This window comes from Mustelus asterias, chromosome 7 (assembly GCF_964213995.1).
Source record: "Mustelus asterias chromosome 7, sMusAst1.hap1.1, whole genome shotgun sequence".
Taxonomy (NCBI): Eukaryota; Metazoa; Chordata; class Chondrichthyes; order Carcharhiniformes; family Triakidae; genus Mustelus; species Mustelus asterias.
In genome coordinates, this window is record NC_135807.1 from 66,000,051 (window position 1) to 66,020,006 (window position 19,956).

The window sequence follows — 19,956 nt, forward strand, 5'->3', positions numbered from 1 at the left end:
GTACATAGAAGTATTGGTTTGAGCAAATGTGCTAAAACAAGAAATTTTAAGAGGTCCAGCCACTGAAATTTTAGAAAAGGCACCATGTATTACATTAGGATTATTGCAAAGACCAAACACACATTAATGGTCGAAGATCAAATCTGCTTATGTTGAGATTTTACCAAATCCCAGTTTTCTCCTCATTTAATCATCACACATATTGACCAGGATTCTGCCAAAAAAATTCTAAGTGCCGAATTCGCGTGAAAACTGGAGTAACTCCCATTGGTTTCTTTAGCAGGATTTTCAAAATGAATCTCCCACATTCTGTGCATCACAGAGTGCCTCAGGGAGATTCACGTTGAAAATCAGGGGACAGGACCTATTCCCTGGCCCTGCACTGCCGGCCTCTCGATCGTTGGCTAGCTCAATTGCTGGCCAGCCCTATCCCCCGATCGCTGGCATCCCAGATATCTCCGGGCCAGCCCCGATGTTCCCTGCCTCCCACCCCCCACCAGCCCTGCTCTCCCCCTCCCCCCCCGACTGCTCTGATCTCCCTGAACCCCACCCCCTCGGAAGTCCCAACACCACTCCCCTCCACCCGGCAGCCCTGAGCCCCCCACCCCCCCCCTCCCGATCAGCCCCTTCCCTCTGCCATCAATCCCTAGGTAGAGTAGTAGCGGGACCCCCACCGATCACCCCCCCATAGGGCCTGCCCCTAATAAGTTCCACCTCCTCTGGTCCTGCCTCCTTGGCACTGCCCGATACCCAGTGGGCAGCGCCAAGGTGCCCTTGGGCGTTGCTACTTTGCCCTTCGGTCAATGCCAGGGAGCCAGGCTGACACTGCCAGGCTGGCAATGCCAGGGGGAACCCCCCTTACCCCTGACCTCCTGGGGACCTCCATGGCCTTCCTTCAGTCCAGCGGCGTTGGACTGCCAACTCCCTGTTTATGGGGAACAACTGTAAACCCTGTTGGAGTTAGCCACTCCTTGTGGGGAGGAGTGTCTAGTGAGCCTGGAGACTTCAGTCTCTGGCCCACTAATAGGGTGCAACATTTAAATCAGCTCCACACCGATTTCCTGCTCGGAGCTGACTACGCCAGAAGTCCTGGCCCCCGAGAAACGTGGAGGCCATGGCATCCAGCACGGAGCCCACGAAATGGCTTCTGCTGGCAACTCCTGGAATGAAGGTATTTAAGGGGAGGCTAGATAAAGGCATGAGGGAGAAAGGAATTGAAGGATATACTCATGGCATTTAGATGGAGAAGGTTGGGAGGAGGCTTGTGTGGTGCCTAAACACCAACATGAACCAGTGGAGCAGAATAGCCAGCTTCTATGCAGTTATCACTATGTAATACTTTGTGCTGAATTTTCCAGCACTTCCTGCCAATGGGACCTTCTAGTCCTGTCAAAGGTGACCCCTGCGGTGGGCTGGGTGAGCCATGCAAAACGCTGTGGACATTGGCGGGACTAGGAAATCCCACCGGCAGCCAACGGCACGATGCCTCCATTGCCTGAAAATACTCCACTGGGGGCGGGGAGGGGGTGGGTGGTCAGAAAATCGCACCCTTTATCTGTAATAAAGTCAAATCCATTGTGCAAAAATAATAGCCATCAATTCCATACATTATATGACTGAGAATGTCGATTATCCTTCTTTTCCAATAAAGGTATTTATCAACGTACATTTTATACTTCCGTGTATGTTATATTGATTAGCAACAACAATCTGCATTGATATAGCACCTTTAAAATAGTAAAACAACCCAAAGTACTTCACAGGAGCATAACCAAACAAAACTTGACACTGAGGCACATAAGAGGGTATTAGGGCAAATGACCAAAGGCATGGCCATTGAAGTAGGTTTTAAGAAGCATCATTAGGAGGCAGAGAAATTTAGAGATGGAATCCCAGAGCCTGGGGTGTTTGGTAGCTGAAGGCATAGAGTCACCAATGATGCAGCAATTAAAGTCAGGGATGGATAAGAGGCTAAAAATAGAAGAGCACAAATACAGCAGAGAATTGTAACACTGGAGGAGGTTACAGGGATAGAGCAAGATCCATGTGTTCCTTTGATTCGAGGTTGCAAATGCAATAAAATTTGCATCCAATAAATTTTGTCAACCTTGTTTCTGAAATTAATGATGCCATTCCAATTTATGGTTTTTTTTAAAGCATTGTCTTTGACTTTCATCCTGTTTTCCCGAGTGTTCTTAAGGTAACCAATGCCTTTCTTCATTTGTGATTTTGCTTGTGCAGTCCAAAGCCAACGCTTGAAGAAGTACAGTCCTGGAGTCAGTCTTTCGACAAGTTAATGAAAAGTCCTGCAGGAAGGAATGCATTCAGAGAATTTTTACGAACCGAATACAGTGAAGAGAATATGCTGTTCTGGCTCGCCTGTGAGGATCTAAAAAAAGAAGTCAACAAAAATCTTGTTGAGGAGAAAGCAAGATTAATATACGAGGATTATATATCCATCCTTTCACCTAAAGAGGTGAGTTTACAGTACAATAAATATTTTTGGGATCATTGGAGAAAATATGACAACAAAGGAAGCCGGGTCTATTAACATTTTGTTCCATCAGTAAACCTTATCTATTAGCGTTATAGTATGTGACTTGATGAATAGGCAATTTAGTGACAACAACCCTATAACGCAAAGGGAGCATAATTTTCACTTTTCTTCCAGAAAAGTGCATCACAGCTGGAAAAGACAAAATAAGAATGGGGACAGATCACAGCTGGATTTGGGGAATTGTGGCAGTTTAAATCATCAGTAGAATAAGATTTAACCGTAAAAAGGAGAGTAATTGGGCCAAAATCAAAGTAATGTGGATGATCATAGACTGAAAAAAAAATCTAACAGAGATAAATACAGGTAAGTGGTGCATCTATTTATAATGCAGATAATAAACCACTGGTTTTGACTTTGGCAGTGAGGTGCTAATTGACTGAAATGTACTGTGTCGACCAGCCTGTACACAATGACAGGTCTTTGCTCAGCTGATCAGTATGATCAGCAGTCAGCCCCATGCTCAGAAGACCTGGGGTGCAAGGTTGTAGCAATGTGTCTGCTTTTGCAACTAATATGTGTGGGTCCCTTTTATTTTCTGGAACTTTTGCAAGACCTACTCTGATTTCTGAGGCAAGTACCGAGTAAAGAGGCCTGGATCAAAAGACGGAAGCAGATGTTTTGGGGTTGTCAAATGTATTCTGCAAAGGTTTGATCACTTATGTCTGGATACAATCTTAGAACATATGATCCAGTTACACCGAATGATATTCATCGGGTTTTTCAAATGTATATGTGAGGAAGGAAGGAAGGAGCGTTTTATAATCTCTAGACAGCTAATCACTTAAAACTCTTCTAAAGTTTAAAGTTTACTTATTAGTCACAAGTAGGCTTACATTAACATTGCACTGAAGTTACTGTGAAAATCCCGTTTCCACTGATGCAGCATCTTTCTATAGAAGATCAACGGGGTAATGGTCTGACCATATTTTAAAACCACTCTGTTCCCGAAACCAAGCTTATCCAAACATTTCTTTCTGCAGACTCCTTAATTCAAATACTCAAATTTAGAAGCAAAAAAAATCCAAATCCTACTGAATGATTCTTAATTCAAAAAATACTGTTGTTGCGAACATTAAAGTCAGACCAATAAAGGGTCAGGAAGCCTTCATGTGGAGTTGGTTGTGAGAGAATGAATTGCTAATATTTTAATGCTCTATCAAATCATTCGTTAACTGGCTTTTAAAAGAAAATATAACTACTTTTCTGCCCTTGCAATCTGGGTAGAATTAGTTGGCTGCTACTGTACATTTGTTCCCCAGTTTCTCAGATTTTAAAAAATGCTCATTTTTCAAATGAAGTGATATAAAAATATTTTAAACGTTAAAATAGAAATGGCTCTTTCTAACTGCACAGCTGGTCATCTGGTGAAACTAACATTAGCCAAACTGTACCTATTTAAGTAAGAAACAGTATTCTTATTTCTTTATATAAGGAATTTTGGGATATAATAGGAAAAACAAAATCTCCTGGATCACATATAAAGATAAATTAAACCAAAATTTGAACTACTCTATGCCAAAAGGTCAGGGTTGTATTATATGTTCTCATATTCTATTTTCCCATATCTCCCACATTCATAAAATTAAATACAATGGGAGGATTCTCCAGCCGCATGCACCCCACGACCAGAAATTTTTGCCCGAGCTCAAAGGACCATTGAATGGTGCACTGAATTTTCTATCTTGCCTGCTGTGATTCCTACAGTGGGCGAGATGGGAGAATTTTGGCCATTGTTTTGGTTTACTCTATTTCAAAGATGTCGTTTGTTACAAATATTGCCCTGTGATTGGAATAGGGCAGGTGCTTCCATTGGAAGAATTTGGATCAGTTTTCTGTTACTTTTGAGAGCTGAAACAAAGAATGCTCAACAGGCAGGTAGAGCTGGGACATTTCTGGTTCCCATAGTGTTATGATCCGCCAGTAGTAAGTGCCATGCAAACCCAATCACAAAGGGAAATGTGGCAAGCTATCACAGCTCTTTTCTATATGTATTTTATTCTGAGTAGCTAGCAGTCAGGAGCCATAAATTTCCATAAAAACCATGAAATATGGGGCGGCATGGTAGCACAGTGATTAGCACTGCTGCTTCACAGCTCCAGAGACCTGGGTTCGATTCCTGGCTTGGGTCACTGTCTGTGTGGAGTTTGCACATTCTCCTCGTGTCTGCGTGGGTTTCCTCTGGGTGCTCCAGTTTCCTCCCACAGTCCAAAGATGTGCGGGTTAGGTTGATTGGCCATGCTAAAAATTCCCCATAGTGTCCTGAGATGCATCGGTTAGAGGGATTAGTGGGTAAATATGTAGGGATATGGGAGTAGGGCCTGGGTGGGATTGTGGTCGGTGCAGACTCGATGGGCCGAATGGCCTCTTTCTGTACTGTAGGGTTTCTATGATTTCTATGACAGCTCCGAACCTCTCGTTAAATATGTTATTTCTCTGTCACCTTTTCCCATTGTCCTTATCCTTCTTTGAAATTTACCTTTCCCAGGATATAAAAATATTTTATGTTCTCCGTATGCCCATTACGTACAGGTAAAATAAATTTTAATAACTTTACCCTATTTATTTTCTAAGTTGTACAATCTTCTTATCTCCATTGAAATTCAATGGCAAAATATTTAAATTCTCACTTGTCTCCTAATGCAAATTTCTATACATGTTGTGTTTGCTTGTAGAAAATTCAATTTGGCCGTTTTTCTACTTCAAGTGCCTGCCTTTCACAACTGATCCCATTGATATCCTCAACTTTGCAGACACTCAGTCCTAAGCTTAATTAAATTAGTCATAAACACACACATACACATACAAATACCAGAAAACCCGAAAAATATATATATTTTTAAACCCTTTTCTTTAACAACACTCTGTATCTGAAGGAAATGGTGTGCAGTCAACAGATAAGTTGTTCAAAGTGAAACCAAGTTCAGCCAGACAGAGGTTTGGAAGTGGTATCAGGGATTGGTTGACCCACTCTTCAAGGTGCAAGCAAAAGCTTAGAAGATATGTTGAACCTTTGATTCAGTCCTACTCAAGCCTCTTCCTTGACCTCTTGGTGACCTGTGTTGGTACTGCTTGCTGCTTTTGTTCCAATTTGGAGAATTTCATCAACTAAGCTTCAGATTTCCACCCACCTCTTCCCTTTATGTGGCCCACCTCTGACTCTTCACTTCCCTTCCAGGGTTTTTCATATGCATAGTGTTGAATGTTTCATAGACATCTAAAACTTATTCACAATTACTTGGATTAGATTCTTGGATTGCTTTCTTCCTGCTCCAATTCCTGTATGGACTCTATTCCTTTTTCACAGTTTCATTTATTCTGTGTCTGATAAGTCTTCTATCATGATGTGGAGATGCCGGAAAGTCTTCTATCCACAGAGGTTCTGAAATGTCCTTTCTCATTAATTGAAGATTCTCCTTCACTGACATATACAGGAGCACTCAATAATTTCATCACAATTCCTATCTATACACTCTCAGCCCTTTTCTTCCCCATTCAGCTGTCCTCAATGTTTTCATCTACTACCTCACATCGCCAGATCATCCACTCCATTTCTATCTGACCATCAAACCCTTCCAAGAAACTTGGTCCACTCCTCCTCCACATGCTCTCCTTTTCCTGCTTCCTTGCTGTGCAAGTTTACGAGATGCAGAAGCTATCTCTTCATTCTTCCCTCACCACTGTCCAGGGCCCCAAATATTCCTTCAAAGTGAGATAACATTTTACATATACTTCCTCCAGCCTAGTATATCTGCTGTTCATCTTCTCTAAAGCTTTGGGGAGACCAAAAGGTGACTGCTTTTCTGAACACTTCCCCAGCATTTATAAATACAACCTTAAACATCCTTTCATTTGTCATTGCACGGTGGCACACTGCTGCCTCACAGTGCCAGGGACCCAGGTTCAATTCTGGCCACGGGTGACTGTGTGGAGTTTGCACCTTCTCCCCATGTTTGGGTGGATTTCCTCCGGATGCTCCAGTTTCCTCCCACACTCCAAAGATGTGTGGGTTAGGTTGATTGGCCATGCTAAATTGCCCCTTAGTGTCAGGAAGATTATTAGGGTAAATATGTGGGGTTACGGGGAAAGGGCCTGGGTGGGATTGCTGTCGGTACAGGCTCAATAGGCCGAATGGCCTCCTCTTGCACTGTAGAGTTTCTATGATTTCTGTAATGATTTAAATCCTTTAAATGCTTCTAATTTTGTTCATTATTTCCTTCTTAACATTTCATATTCACGTTTCAACCATTTAATCGTCTCTTGTTTCCTTTTAAGTACTTCACAGATCTTTCTGTACTTACTTATTATTCCATGGGTGTCTTTTTCCTTCAACCTTCCCTTGGTTCTGTTTTTTTTTATATGCTGTTCATCTTAACTTTTTTTTCCAATTTCAATAAGAGATATGAACTATTAACTGATCTGTTTCCTTTGCAGAAACTGGGTGAATTGCTTCCAGCTTTCACTGTTATTGTTTCAGATTTGTAGCATTTCCAGTTTTTTTGCTTTTTGTTCTTTTGCTAATATGCAAATAATCTGCCCATACATAAACTAATGTTTAAAACATCAGGCTGAAAGGAACAATCTCAGCTTCGGTACTCAGTTTCAAAATCAAAAGCTGTATTTTTACACAGCTGGACGACTCAGTGAAGCTGGAAAAATGGTGGCCGGGACCCAATTCCAGGATTTCTGACACTATTGCCAGCACCCCAAATTTTTACCAGTGCGTGTTAAAGGTGCAGTTAGTGTGCGTTGCAAGCCCACATCCTGCACTCCCAAACTGGCCAGCACCAAAGCATGGATAGGCATCTCCAAGACCCCTGCAATTTTCATGGAGCTGGGCCAGCTTTTAAAGAACACATGGATCATGGCCCATGAACCATAGTCTCGATAAGGGAACATTTTGAAAGGTAAGTTCAAATTGGTCTTACCCAAGCCCTCCATAACAGCCTATGCCCCTCTACCCACTTTCCAAGATATCTCACACTCTCCATGCCAAGCTGTGGCACTTTGATCACCATTGATCCACTATACACAGTGCGGAATCAATGAACCCTCTAGTAACAATAGGATGTGTAAAATATCATCTAAAGGACATTCATTCATAACTTTCTACTTTCTCTATCAAAAAGCTACAGCCCTTTAAAAGCATCAGTCAACAAGACCCTTTAGAACATCAATAGCACAAACAGCAAGCATTTGAAATCTCTTTATCTTGTGTAAATAAACATTGTGCAATTGACAGAATAGATCACAAAGCAAGAGTTGTCAATCAAACATTGTTTTCCCTTGGACACAGCTGTTTCAACAGATTAATGCATGTCTAAACTTTCAACCAATTCTTGATTAACAGCTCTGTGCATGGGGGGTGAGGGCTGTGAGGGGTGAGGGTTAAGGGGCTGCTCTTCATTTTTCTGTCACTATTGTAACTGAGATGAAGCCTCAGAGCATTAAGATGGGCCTTTTAAATTGCCCAGCTTAACACTCAGCAGCCCATGTGGCTGCTTCAGAACACTTTCTAGGTGTAGTGGGCTTGACTCCGGATAGTGCCTGCTCCTGCCACCCCTAACCCCCAGAACAAAGTCTTTGTTGGCACTTTCTCCTGAGGCAGATGGGCTGAGCCAGGAAATTTCCCAATTCCCATTACCCACCCTTGGTGCAAACCAACATAAACACATCTTTTCAAATTGTTGACTTTACTTACTCATTAATTACCCCCTAAACATGCCAGAAAAAGTTATTAACCATCCAAATGCAAGTGAATTGTTAATGGATTGCTATGTGTTAATTACTACCAACTTTTCTGGTGTTGAAAATTTATTTTTATCGATGTGGGGCATGATCGTACCTGCCGTTCACCTCACGTTGCCACTGCAGTGAGGTCGGAGAATTTGGCAATCTGCCAAATCTCCATTCACTGCAGCGGGATGGGACAATCCCACTGGCGTGAATGGTGATAAGATTCCTGCCATGGAGTCTCATTCCTTAAGATGATAACTATTGTTTGATATTTAAAAAAATAAAATTTAATTTTCAATGAGTGTTTCTGTCTCTTCTCTCTCAATTCCATCTTTATTTTCCTCTCTTTTTATCACTTTCCATCTGTAGTTAATTATTCTGACTTACATTTCCAGGTTTAGATTCCACATGCCTCAGTAAGGATTCTTCAATCTGTTCAGTTGAAGAGACATGGGGGGAAAAGCTTGTTCAGCGGGCACCACTTCAAGCGACACTACACACAATATGTTGAATCCTGAAGGGTAGATAATGCTGCGGGTCATTAACTACATTGCCCATATAACATTCACCAATGAGGAAACCTCCACGATCCGTACAGTCAATTACTGACAGCACTGTCTACCTCACAGGGAATTCTGTGCGTCTTTCTGCTTGAAGTGAAACTTATTTTTCTTCCATGCTACTTTGAGTTCTTTCCACACTGGTCCCAAATCCCCCATGGAGAGCATTGCACTTTACTAGTATCCCAATGACCATAAATTGCTGCACAAAAACCCAGAAAAAGTCTCTGGCAGCTGCTAGCATTTGTTCATTGCTGATTGTAAACTCCAAGCCATACCACATACTGGTATTACTTATTGGGTTGAGTTAACCATTGTTCAATTTTAAATCAACACCCAGAAACAAAACAAGCTTCATTCTATGAACTATTAAGATAAAGTACTTAGGTTCTTTAGAGATTTGTCAGCTGGGTGTGAATACAACCACAAGATCAATCTTGCCCATGGCATTACCCAAAGGCTATACAGTCTTTCTCCATTAAAGTGAAAAATGTCACAAGATTGAAAAGAAAAGCATCAGTACAAAAGGTGGATGATTAGTTTCTTTTTAGATTAATTACTAGAAAGGTGCTGTCAAGGTTTGACTGGATCAGTAGCTGATCTAAAGAATGTCTGAGTGTAAGCAATACACCTTTTTCATATATTCCCAAAACTCAGTGCAATTAAAGTGTACATCATTTGTACTGTGGCTGGATCACCCATCTAATTGGACAAAAAGCAAATCGTAGAGACAGCTTCCCACCTAAGAACACTGAAGAGGGACTTTGTGATCTTCCTAATGAAGCTGTACAAGGTCATCAAGAAAAGCAACAAGGAACTCAATACCTCTAAAATTGAACAAAGGATTTTTAGATATATTCAAAACTGATGACCTGATCAAAAACATACTAAATAAGATACATACCCAAACCACTCAAGAATGATAAAAAGTCAACTTAAGAATTCTGGCATGTTCCAGATGAGAAATCTACCGATCTTCTTTCTAATATCTGTCGCATGGTTAATGACAGTGATGGCTCAGGAGACAGGAAGAATTATTTTTGAAGTGTAAGGCGCTGGTGCCAGTGTGCCTCTAAAATCTTCACATCTTACAAATGGAAAATGGATGGCAGCGATCCAGACTGCCTGTACTACTTAAGGCTATGCTGGGAAGGTATGGCCTTCATGGCATGTCTGTTCTTCTTAAACTTTACCCAACTTGATGTCATAAAAGAACAAATTCATTCAAGCTCTGGAGATTTGTGCAGTTGATAGTTTTGTTCAGGAATATGATCTCACTGAGGGTATATCAGTTTTCTGTATTGTTGGAGTTAGTCTACAATTATGGACAGGCTGTAGAATTCTCTGTACAGGTCTCAATTTCCCTACTTGGTATGTACTACATACCTAACATTGGGTGATATTAATTTTCAAAGCAGATTGCAACCTCAACTCTTTCTCCTTCAGCCACCTTTCCTAGCATACTGAGTCTAAGAATGTTGATTCTTTCTCAGATTTGCAAATGTCTTTCTGGTAATTACTCAATGAAAAACAAATATGTGAATATATTTCCAAAGCTTCCAAATCTGGAACATAGCTGCTCCACTCAAAACAAACTATCAAAGGTAGCTCAGGGAGAAAGTGAGCCCGCTTGTAGATGGCATCAGAAAAACTGAAAAGATTTGTATTGGTAATTCTGTGGATTGATTTTTATATTGCATGTTTATAGTGCTGTTTCCTTCTTTATTTTGTGAGAGAGGAGTTCCCAAATGAATACCTAAGAGCAAGTACTTTAGTTGGAATGAATAAAGGTTATATTCCATGTGGAGAGAAAAGATTGTAACTGTCTCCGCACTTCCAATACAAGTACAAATAACTCTGTGTTCGTCAATGACAACACCTGGATAACTCGTCTTATGAATGTAAGATTTTCAAATACTCATACTTTGAGTTATTTCATTGCTATATTTAGTGGTTTATGGATCGACACTGAGCTCCATTCAAACTTATATGTGTTCGTCCAAGAATTGGAAATCATAGAAGAGCATAGATATAGCCACACCACTTCTGTGTTGTATAGAGGCCTTACTCACTTAGATTCTGAAACACCAAGAAAGAATTGGAATTCTCCAGCCTCATACGGCCTACCTCTGTTGCCAGTGAGGATGGAGGATTTGCCGTTCAGCAGGACCAGAGAATCCCAGCTGCGGGCAAGGTCAGAGAATTCCAGACATGGATTTTCAGAAATAGAACAGAAAGGAGTCCTTGACTCCTTTAAAATATTTTAACAATTTAATTATTGTCCAGATACTGCTGCAAAACATAATGGTAAATGAGAGAGGGCAAGGACTGGTCCTCAGATGATTAAGAAACCTTGTTTCTCCTGAGTTTTGACTGCCATCAAAAGGCAGTCAAAACTCTTCTTCCGCATTTCTTTCCTCAATGACCTACATTGGAATCCAGTCATCAGTGCACTCTCTACAAATCCTCTATGCTACTCCGTCATATCTTAGAAATCTCATTTCTAAGGTCATATCTCTGTAACCTCCTGTAATTCTGGAAGTCCTCCCAAGTCCATTATCCTGACAGAACCTTCTGTGCTCCCAACCCACCCTCAACCTTTGATCCATTACCCCAACATTGGTGCTGTGAGTTTTCATTCACCTCAGTCTTACTTGTTAGAAATTCCTTTGTAAATCTCTTTACCCCAATCCTGAGTCTTCATTTCTGTTATCTATCAAGTCTTCTTCCTAGTTTGGCAACTAATTGAAGCACAAGGCTTTTTTTTTATATTACTGGAAAATAAATGGCGGTTGTTGAAGTCGTGTATGTTGTGATGGCCTCGTTAAGGATCCATCAGCGTATGGTACGGATCACATGACTCAGGGGAGCAGGGTAGGAGATCACCCTGGCGAGCTCAGGTTTCTGTTCCAGAACCTTCTCAAAGGCTGACTGGCAGCCATGAGGCTGCAAGCCTCTGTATTATCGTTATACGGAAATAAACATTGCAGTTGTTATTTATCTAACTGGCGAACAGGAATTATTACATCGGTGATGAGGATAAAAGAGGAAAAAAAAGCGATCCCAAGATCATGACTATAAACTCACATTGAAATTTAGTTCAAGTTGAGCTGCAGACAAGTGTTTTCAGATATGCTCCTATTGGGATGGATAGATTCTTTTGATGCCCCCGTGGAGGATTCGACAATACATTGAATGTTTGGGTTACTATTTTCAGGCCAACAGAATAGAGGAGGAGGGGAAGAAAAAGGCAATTCTTCTGAATGCATTCGGGACCAAGGCCTACAACTTGATTTGCAGCCTCACATTCCCAAGTGTGTCCAACTCCAAGTCATTCACTGAGATGGTTGAATTGGTGAAAACACACTACAACCCGAAGCCATTGGTAATATTACAATGATCTAAGTTTAACTCAACTGGAAGAGCCACTAGTTAAGACAGATCTCAAAGCTATGAGTTCAGAGCCACTCTCAATGATATGCTGTGGAACTGTTCAGTCTGTGGAGTAAATTTTGAGGCCATCTAAAGGAAACTATTAGCAGAAGCGGAGATAAATTTTAAGGAAATGCTGGAGATAGTGCTGCTAATGGAGAGCTCTGCGAAGGGTGCACAGGAGCTTCAGAGCACGCAAAAATGTCACAGTTCACCAATTAAGGTAGTACGGTGGCATCAGCAGTGGCACCAAAAATGAGGATGTAATTTTAAAAAGGGAAGCAAATGCATCCATGACTCGAGTGGGAAGATTTAAAAGAGCCAATCAATCAACGAGGATTGAAGTCGAGTGTTACCGGTGCAGGGATAATCCCTCCCCTGGAGCCTGCAGGTATGACGAGGCTGAATGATTTTCTGTCACAGGAAAAGTTACTTAAGGCATAAATGTAAAAGTAAGTCAAGTCGATCCAGCAACAGGGTTAGTAATATATCGCAAGTGCATAATATGAGTCCAGTACTAAGGATTTAAATGTTCACTCATTGTTCAACGTAAAAGCAGACAAGGTAGCCTCTATCACTTTTGGTAAATGGTAAACCCTTAAAGGTGAAAGTTGATACAGGAGCATCTGCCATGGTGGTAAGAGAACACACATTTCGATATTTCCAAGGAGTCCAGCCATTGAGTTTGAAGGGTACCACAGCAAAACTAACAGCTTACACAGGAGAAGCCATCAAAATAAAGGGTACTACCACAGTACCTGTAAGCTATTGGCAACAGTCCACTCAGCTCCCAGTGATAATAGTGTCAGTCCAAGTGCCAAGGCTTTTGGCCGCTCAAAGTAATCAAGTTAAATTGGATCAAGATCTTTCAAATACGGGAAAGGGGATAGCCTGAGTTAATGAAGAAGTATGAGAACTTTTTTTATAACGAGTTAGGTAAAATAAAGGGCCTGGCCTCCAGGTGAAGATCTACGGGTGGCATGGTGGCACAGTGGTTAGCACTGCTGCCTCACAGCGCCAAGAACCGGTTTGATTTCCGGCTTGGGCAATTGTCTTTGTGGAATCTGCATGTTCTCCTTGGGTCTGCATGGATTTCCTCCGGTTTCCTCGCACAGTCTGAAAGACGTGCTGGTTAGTTGCATTGGCCATGCTAATTCCTCCTCATTATACCCGAACAGGCACCGGAGTGTGGCGACTAGGGGATTTTCACAGTAACTTCATTGCAGTGTTAATGTAAGCCTACTTGTGACACTAATAAATAAACTTTAAAACTTATATAGATCCAGAGACTACAAATTAACAGTTAATCAAGCTGCCAAGTTAGGTAAGTATCCAATCCCAAAGATTGCAGACTTGTAAGAAAGCTGGCCAGAGATCAGCCTTAAACAAAGCTGGATAATGAGCCACATGTATCAACAACTTGAGTCAGATGATCCTTCCCGAGGTTTTGTTACGATATATACACATAAAGGTTTGTTTCAGTATATACATCTACCCTTTGGTGTGCCATTGGCATGTGCTATTTTCCAAAGAACAATGGAAAGTCTATTTGCAAGGACTGCTCTGAGTTGGAGTACACCTGGATGATGTTTTACTAATTGAATCGACAGAAACTGAGCACCTAGCTAACTTAGAGGAGGTGCTAAAGTGGCTGGAGTTCATCTCAAAAAGGAGAAATGTACTTTGGAAGGCACTGAGGTAGCCTATCTGGGGTATCACATGGATGTACAAGGAGTGCACCCCAGTGTCCTGGAAGACAAGGTCAACGCAATAAAGGAGGCACCGACCCCCAGAAACACATCTGAGCTCAAGCCATTCTTAGGAATGGGTGTTTTCCATCAAATTTGCCAACATTATCAGCCCCCTTGCATTTGCTGCTAAAGAAGCACCAGGAAGATGCCCCAGAGGGAAGCTTTTAACAGAGTAAAGCAATTGTTACATTCATTGAGTTTATTGATGCATTTCAAACCATCTAAGGAATTGGTGTTAACCTGTGATGTCTCCCCACATGGTGTCAGTATAGGATTGTCCCTTGAGATGGATGATGGATCTAAAAGATCTATACGGTACATCTTGAGAACCCTCTCAGAGGCCAAAAGAGGTTACTCTCAGATTGGAAAAAAAAGGCTTATCATTAGCAAATGGGGTAAAGAGCACCAGTCCGTGTATTGGAAGCATTTTACCATTATTACGAACTACAAGCCACCCTTGGGTCTTTTTATAGAAGATAAAGGTATTCCACCAATCGCATCAGCAAGAATTCAGCATTGGATGTTAATTCTGTCCACCTACAAGCACCAGCCTGGAACACATATCACGAATGCAGCTGCACTTGGACACCTGCCTTTACCAGAGAGTGTAGCAATTCCCCCAGTACCACAGGAAATTGTTATGGTGTCGAATGTTTTGGAAAGTTGCCAGTTTCGGTGCAGCAGATCAAGTATTGGGCCAGCAGGGATCTGCTTTGTTTAAAGTGAGGCACAGGATACTACCAGGATGGGTCACTTCAGTTTCTGAAGAAATAAAACCATATTATATACAAAAGGATGAATTAAGCTACAAAAATGGCATCATAACTTGAAAAGGCAGAGTAGTCATTCTTGTACAGGAAGGGAGTTGCTCCTCGCTGAAATGCAGTGCCCATCTGGGTATATCTCAGATGAAGATGCTCACCAGGACTTGCGTCTGATGGCAACATTGATATCCTAGTCGAGGTTGCCTGCTACAGCCCCAATGCACCCTTGGGAATGGCCTGGCTGGCCATGGATTTGAGTCTATGTTGATTACGTTGGTCCATTCATGGGCACAATGTTTTGCTCCTTGTATTCAAAGTGGATGGAAGTTTTTGAGATAAAGTCTTTGACATATATGCTACTGTTGAAAAATCATGCCAATGATTTTCCACCCACAGAATACCTTAAGCCATATTGTCTGATAATGGAACAGTCTTCACAAGTGCTGACTTTCAGAATTTCACCACCTCAGTGGTAACAAAGCACATTAGGACTACTCCCTACCACTCAGCATCGAACTGAGGCGAGCTGTCCAAACTTTTCATTTTCCTAAAGAAGCAGCCAGGAGAGACCCAGGTGACCAGGATTTCACAATTCCTTCTGGGCTATAGGACCACTCCACATGCAACAGTGGGAATCCCGCAAGCAGAGTTGTTAATGAACCATCATCTCAGAACAAGACTGAGTCTCATGTTTCCAAATTTGCTGGAGAGGGTGGAGGCCAACCAAGGCAGTCAGATGACAAACCACGATTCATGTCCATCAACACAGTTGTTTACAATACATGAAGCCGTGTATGTGAGGAATTTTGGAAGTGGGTCGGGTTCGAACCCTGGAGCCATATCCAAAACTGGACCCCTGCCTTATCAAGTGGATGCAGAAGAAAGGATCCTGCGGATACACATAGACCATTTGAGAGAGCGAGAGTTATCCCAGCAGCCAGTACTGCCATCAGGAGCTATATTACCATTTGGGAATGCTGTTGACTATACAAGCACTGATGTACTTGGTCATCCTGTGTCAGGCACAACCAATGTCTCCATGTAAACAGATAGAACTGAACTGCCTGTGCCTAAAGAGGCATCTGTCGTTGTGGTTTCGGCTGACAGTAATGCTGCGGAAGTGCCCCAGATAGATGAGTAATACTGCTCCACAAAGATTCAGAAACCCCTGAAAGACTTAATTTATAATTGACTAAATTCAGATACTAAATGTTTAATTCTCTTGGCCTGTATAATTTGAGTATTGAGAATATGTTTAAAAGGACTTACAGGGGGAGAGATGTGGTGATTGTCCATTTAATGATCCATCTGTGGAATAAGGGTCACATGACTCAGAGAACCAATCATGAACCAATCATTGGGCAGCACGGTGGCACAGTGGTGAGCACTGCTGCCTCACAGCACCAGGGACCCGCGTTTGATTCCCGGCTTGGGTCACTGTATGTGTGGAGTTTGCATGTTCTCCCCGTGTCTGCGTGGGTTTCCTCCAGGTGCTCCGGTTTCCTCCCACACTCCAAAGATGTGCGGGTTAGTGGATTGGCCATGCTAAACATTGCCCCTTAGTGTCACGGGTACTAGCTAGGGTGGGTGCATGGAGTTATGGGGATAGGGCCTGGGTGGGTTTGCGGTTGGTGCAGACTCGATGGGCTGAATGGCCTTCTTCTGCACTGTAGGATTCTATGATACAGAAGCAGAGTGGGGGGGATCCACACTGTCGAGTTTGGGTTTCTGCTCCAGAACCTTCTCAGAAGCTTACTGGCAGCTATGAGGCTGCAAGCCTTGGTATTATAGTTATGTGTAAATAAACATTGTATTTACCTAACTGGTGAATAGGATTATTGCAGTATTCAAGCTTTTTATTGCTGGGAGGAAGACCCACAAGGTTTAATAGATTTTACTGGCTGAAGAAATATTTTTGCTCTGCTAATGAGCAAAGAGCCAGGCACTTGAGGTACTTGTTTCACCCTTTATACCAGGGTGTGCTGAAGATGTCAGAATTCGATCGAGAGGTAGGAACCTAAAGCAACAACAAATTTTCTACAATCTGTACAAAACTGATCAGATGGATCAACCCTGAAACAAGCTTTTAATCAGGCCTGTCTGTGATTTCTACAAAAGCCGATGCTCATTATACAGATCAAAACAAATGCAGAGTTATATAATGTCCATTGTAGAACATAGAACATAGAAAAACTACAGCACAAACAGGCCCTTCGGCCCACAAGTTGCGCCGGTCGTGTCCCTACCTACCGAGGCTTATAAATAGACTTACCTATAACCCTCAATCCTATTAAGTCCCATGTACTCATCCAGAAGTCTCCTAAAAGACCCTATCGAGTTTGCCTCCACCACCACTGACGGCAGCCGATTCCACTCACCCACCACCCTCTGAGTGAAAAACTTAGCCCTGACATCTCCTCTGTACCTACTCCCCAGCACCTTAAACCTGTGTCCTCTCGTAGCAACCATTTCAGCCCTGGGAAAAAGCCTCCGAGTATCCACCCGATCTATACCTCTCAACATCTTGTAAACCTCTATCAGGTCACCTCTCATCCTTCGTCTCTCCAAGGAGAAAAGACCGAGCTCCCTCAACCTATCCTCATAAGGCATGCCACCCAATCCAGGCAACATCCTTGTAAATCTCCTCTGCACCCTTTCTATGGCTTCCACATCCTTTCTGTAATGAGGCGACCAGAACTGGGCACAGTACTCCAGGTGGGGTCTGACGAGGGTCTTATAAAGCTGCATCATTATCCGCCGACTCCCAAACTCAATCCCTCGATTGATGAAGGCCAGCACACCATACACCTTCTTAACCACCTCCTCCACCTGCGAGGCCAATTTAAGAGTCCTATGGACCCGGACCCCAAGGTCCTTCTGATCCTCTACACTGCTAAGAGTCTTACCCCTGATATTATACTCCTTCATCCCATTTGACCTGCCAAAATGGACCATTACACATTTATCCGGGTTGAAGTCCATCTGCCACTTCTCCGCCCAGTCTTGCGTCCTATCTATGTCACTCTGCAGCTTCTGACATCCCTCCAAACTTTCCACAACACCACCAACCTTCGTGTCATCAGCAAACTTGCCAACCCATCCCTCCACTTCCTCATCCAGGTCATTTATGAAGATAACAAACAGCAAGGGTCCCAGAACAGATCCCTGGGGCACTCTACTGGTGACCAACCTCCATTCAGAAAAAGACCCATCTACTACCACTCTCTGCCTTCTGCAGGCAAGCCAGTTCTGGATCCACAAGGCAACAGCCCCTTGGATCCCATGCCCTCTCACTTTCTCGAGAAGTCTTGCATGGGGGACCTTATCGAACGCCTTGCTGAAGTCCATGTAAAACATCTACCGCTTTTCCTTCATCAATGTGTTTAGTCACATTTTCAAAGAACTCCACCAGGCTCATAAGGCATGACTTGCCTTTGACAAAGCTGTGCTGACTACTTTTGAGCATATTAAACCTCTCTAAATGTTCATAAATCCCGTCCCTCAGGATCTTCTCCATCAACTTACCAACCACTGAGGTTAGACTCACCGGTCGGTAATTTCCTGGGCTATCCCTATTCCCTTTCTTGAATATAGGAACCACATCCGCAATCCTCCAATCCTCCGGAACCTCTCCCGTCTCCATCAACGATGCAAAGATCATCGCCAGAGGCTGTTATATGTTTAGTCACATTAGGGGATTTTCACAGTGACTTCACTGCAGTATTAATATAAGACTACTTGTGACACTAATAAATAAACTTTTCACTCCTTAGGAATTTTTTTGCAGCAAATGAAGTATATTCTGGAAACTAATATTTCAACAATTAATATGAATACCACATTGTATGTTGAAATATCTGACTCTTATTTTGGTTTGTTCTCAATGTAGGTTAGCCTTGATTCCAGAGTGCGCGAGGTCATCAACAGAAACATGCTTGAACCTACCCCTCACACATTTGATGATGCACAGCTTCAGATTTACACATTAATGCACAGAGACTCTTACCCGAGGTTCATGAACTCTACAGTCTACAAAACCCTGCTTCAATCCTTAACTGATACATCGTCAGAACCTTAAAACTTTTCGGCTACGTTTCTGAACCTAAAATTGGAAATGTCTGTGGGCTGTAACTGTTCACAGGGACATTGGAGCGACACGATCTTCACAAGAAAGTAATACTCAGGCATATTTTACTAAGGATTTTAATGTCTATCTGCAGAAGGTTCTGAACACAGGCCAAAACATAGCTTCAGATCAACACAGCAAGATTTCTCCAAAGGATGACTGATGAAATGTTAGTCGTTTTAAAGCCTGTAGTTGTATTTTTTACATAAAATAGTAATAAGATGTACTCGAAGACAAGAGTTTGATAGCGGAAGTGCCTTGATATTCCTCTAGTGACATCCTCACATGAGCTACATATGCTATGATACAGTTTAAAATTCTTCTACCATTCCGTACTATGATAATGATGCCATCACCACAATCAGCATTATTTCGGGCGGTACTTCCACTTGTCTTGGAGTATATATACTTGATATATGTAAACATAGTGCTGATGGAAACAAAATGGATCAACCTCAAGTATCTAAGCCAATGGTTTGGAAAAATACTGCCTATAAAACATATTCTGTTGTAAGACTTCTATTATTTTAATATCAGAGTTTTGCTTAAAATGCAATTTTTTTAGTTACAATTTGTGAATGTTTATAAAACTTAATTTTAAAGAATTTATCACCGGTTTTATTTTGCAAATGGAAAACGGACAAAGTGTGGGCATTTCAATTCTTTTCACAAAAAAATAAAGCACAATCATTTTAATTGATTGTTGTAAGTGATTTGTCTTTTGTACACAATGTGGTTAATATCCTTTTAAAAATATATGCTGTACATGATATAGAACAGATATTCTACACCTTAACCCATCTTCTGCTTGGGAGAAAAATTGGTATTGGTCTCCTTGTTCTGCTAAAAGTCAAAAAGTTGATTTCAATGTGGTATTGATAAAAAAAATCTTAGAACATGCATCACCCGCACCTTCCCTTTCAGTTTCAGTAAGTTGTGTGGAACCAAATGTGAGGGTGCAATGGGAAAAATGTAGTTAATGCTTTTTATATTTAATCTTATATTCCAGTCAATTGTTTTTACCCATTCAACA

The 19,956-nt window shown here is 41.9% G+C and overlaps 1 protein-coding gene across 2 annotated transcripts in view; it reads left to right on the plus strand.

The window, feature by feature from the left end:
* The window catches only part of rgs20 (regulator of G protein signaling 20), a 64,705-nt gene extending 45,830 nt beyond the window's left edge, over positions 1-18,875 (plus strand). For both annotated transcript variants that reach the window (XM_078216176.1, XM_078216177.1), the window contains exons 3-4: positions 2,242-2,476; positions 18,687-18,875. In XM_078216176.1, coding sequence (XP_078072302.1) covers positions 2,242-2,476; positions 18,687-18,875 — 424 coding nt within the window. The remainder of the gene's footprint in view (positions 1-2,241; positions 2,477-18,686) is intronic.
* The last annotated feature ends 1,081 nt before the right edge of the window (positions 18,876-19,956 follow it).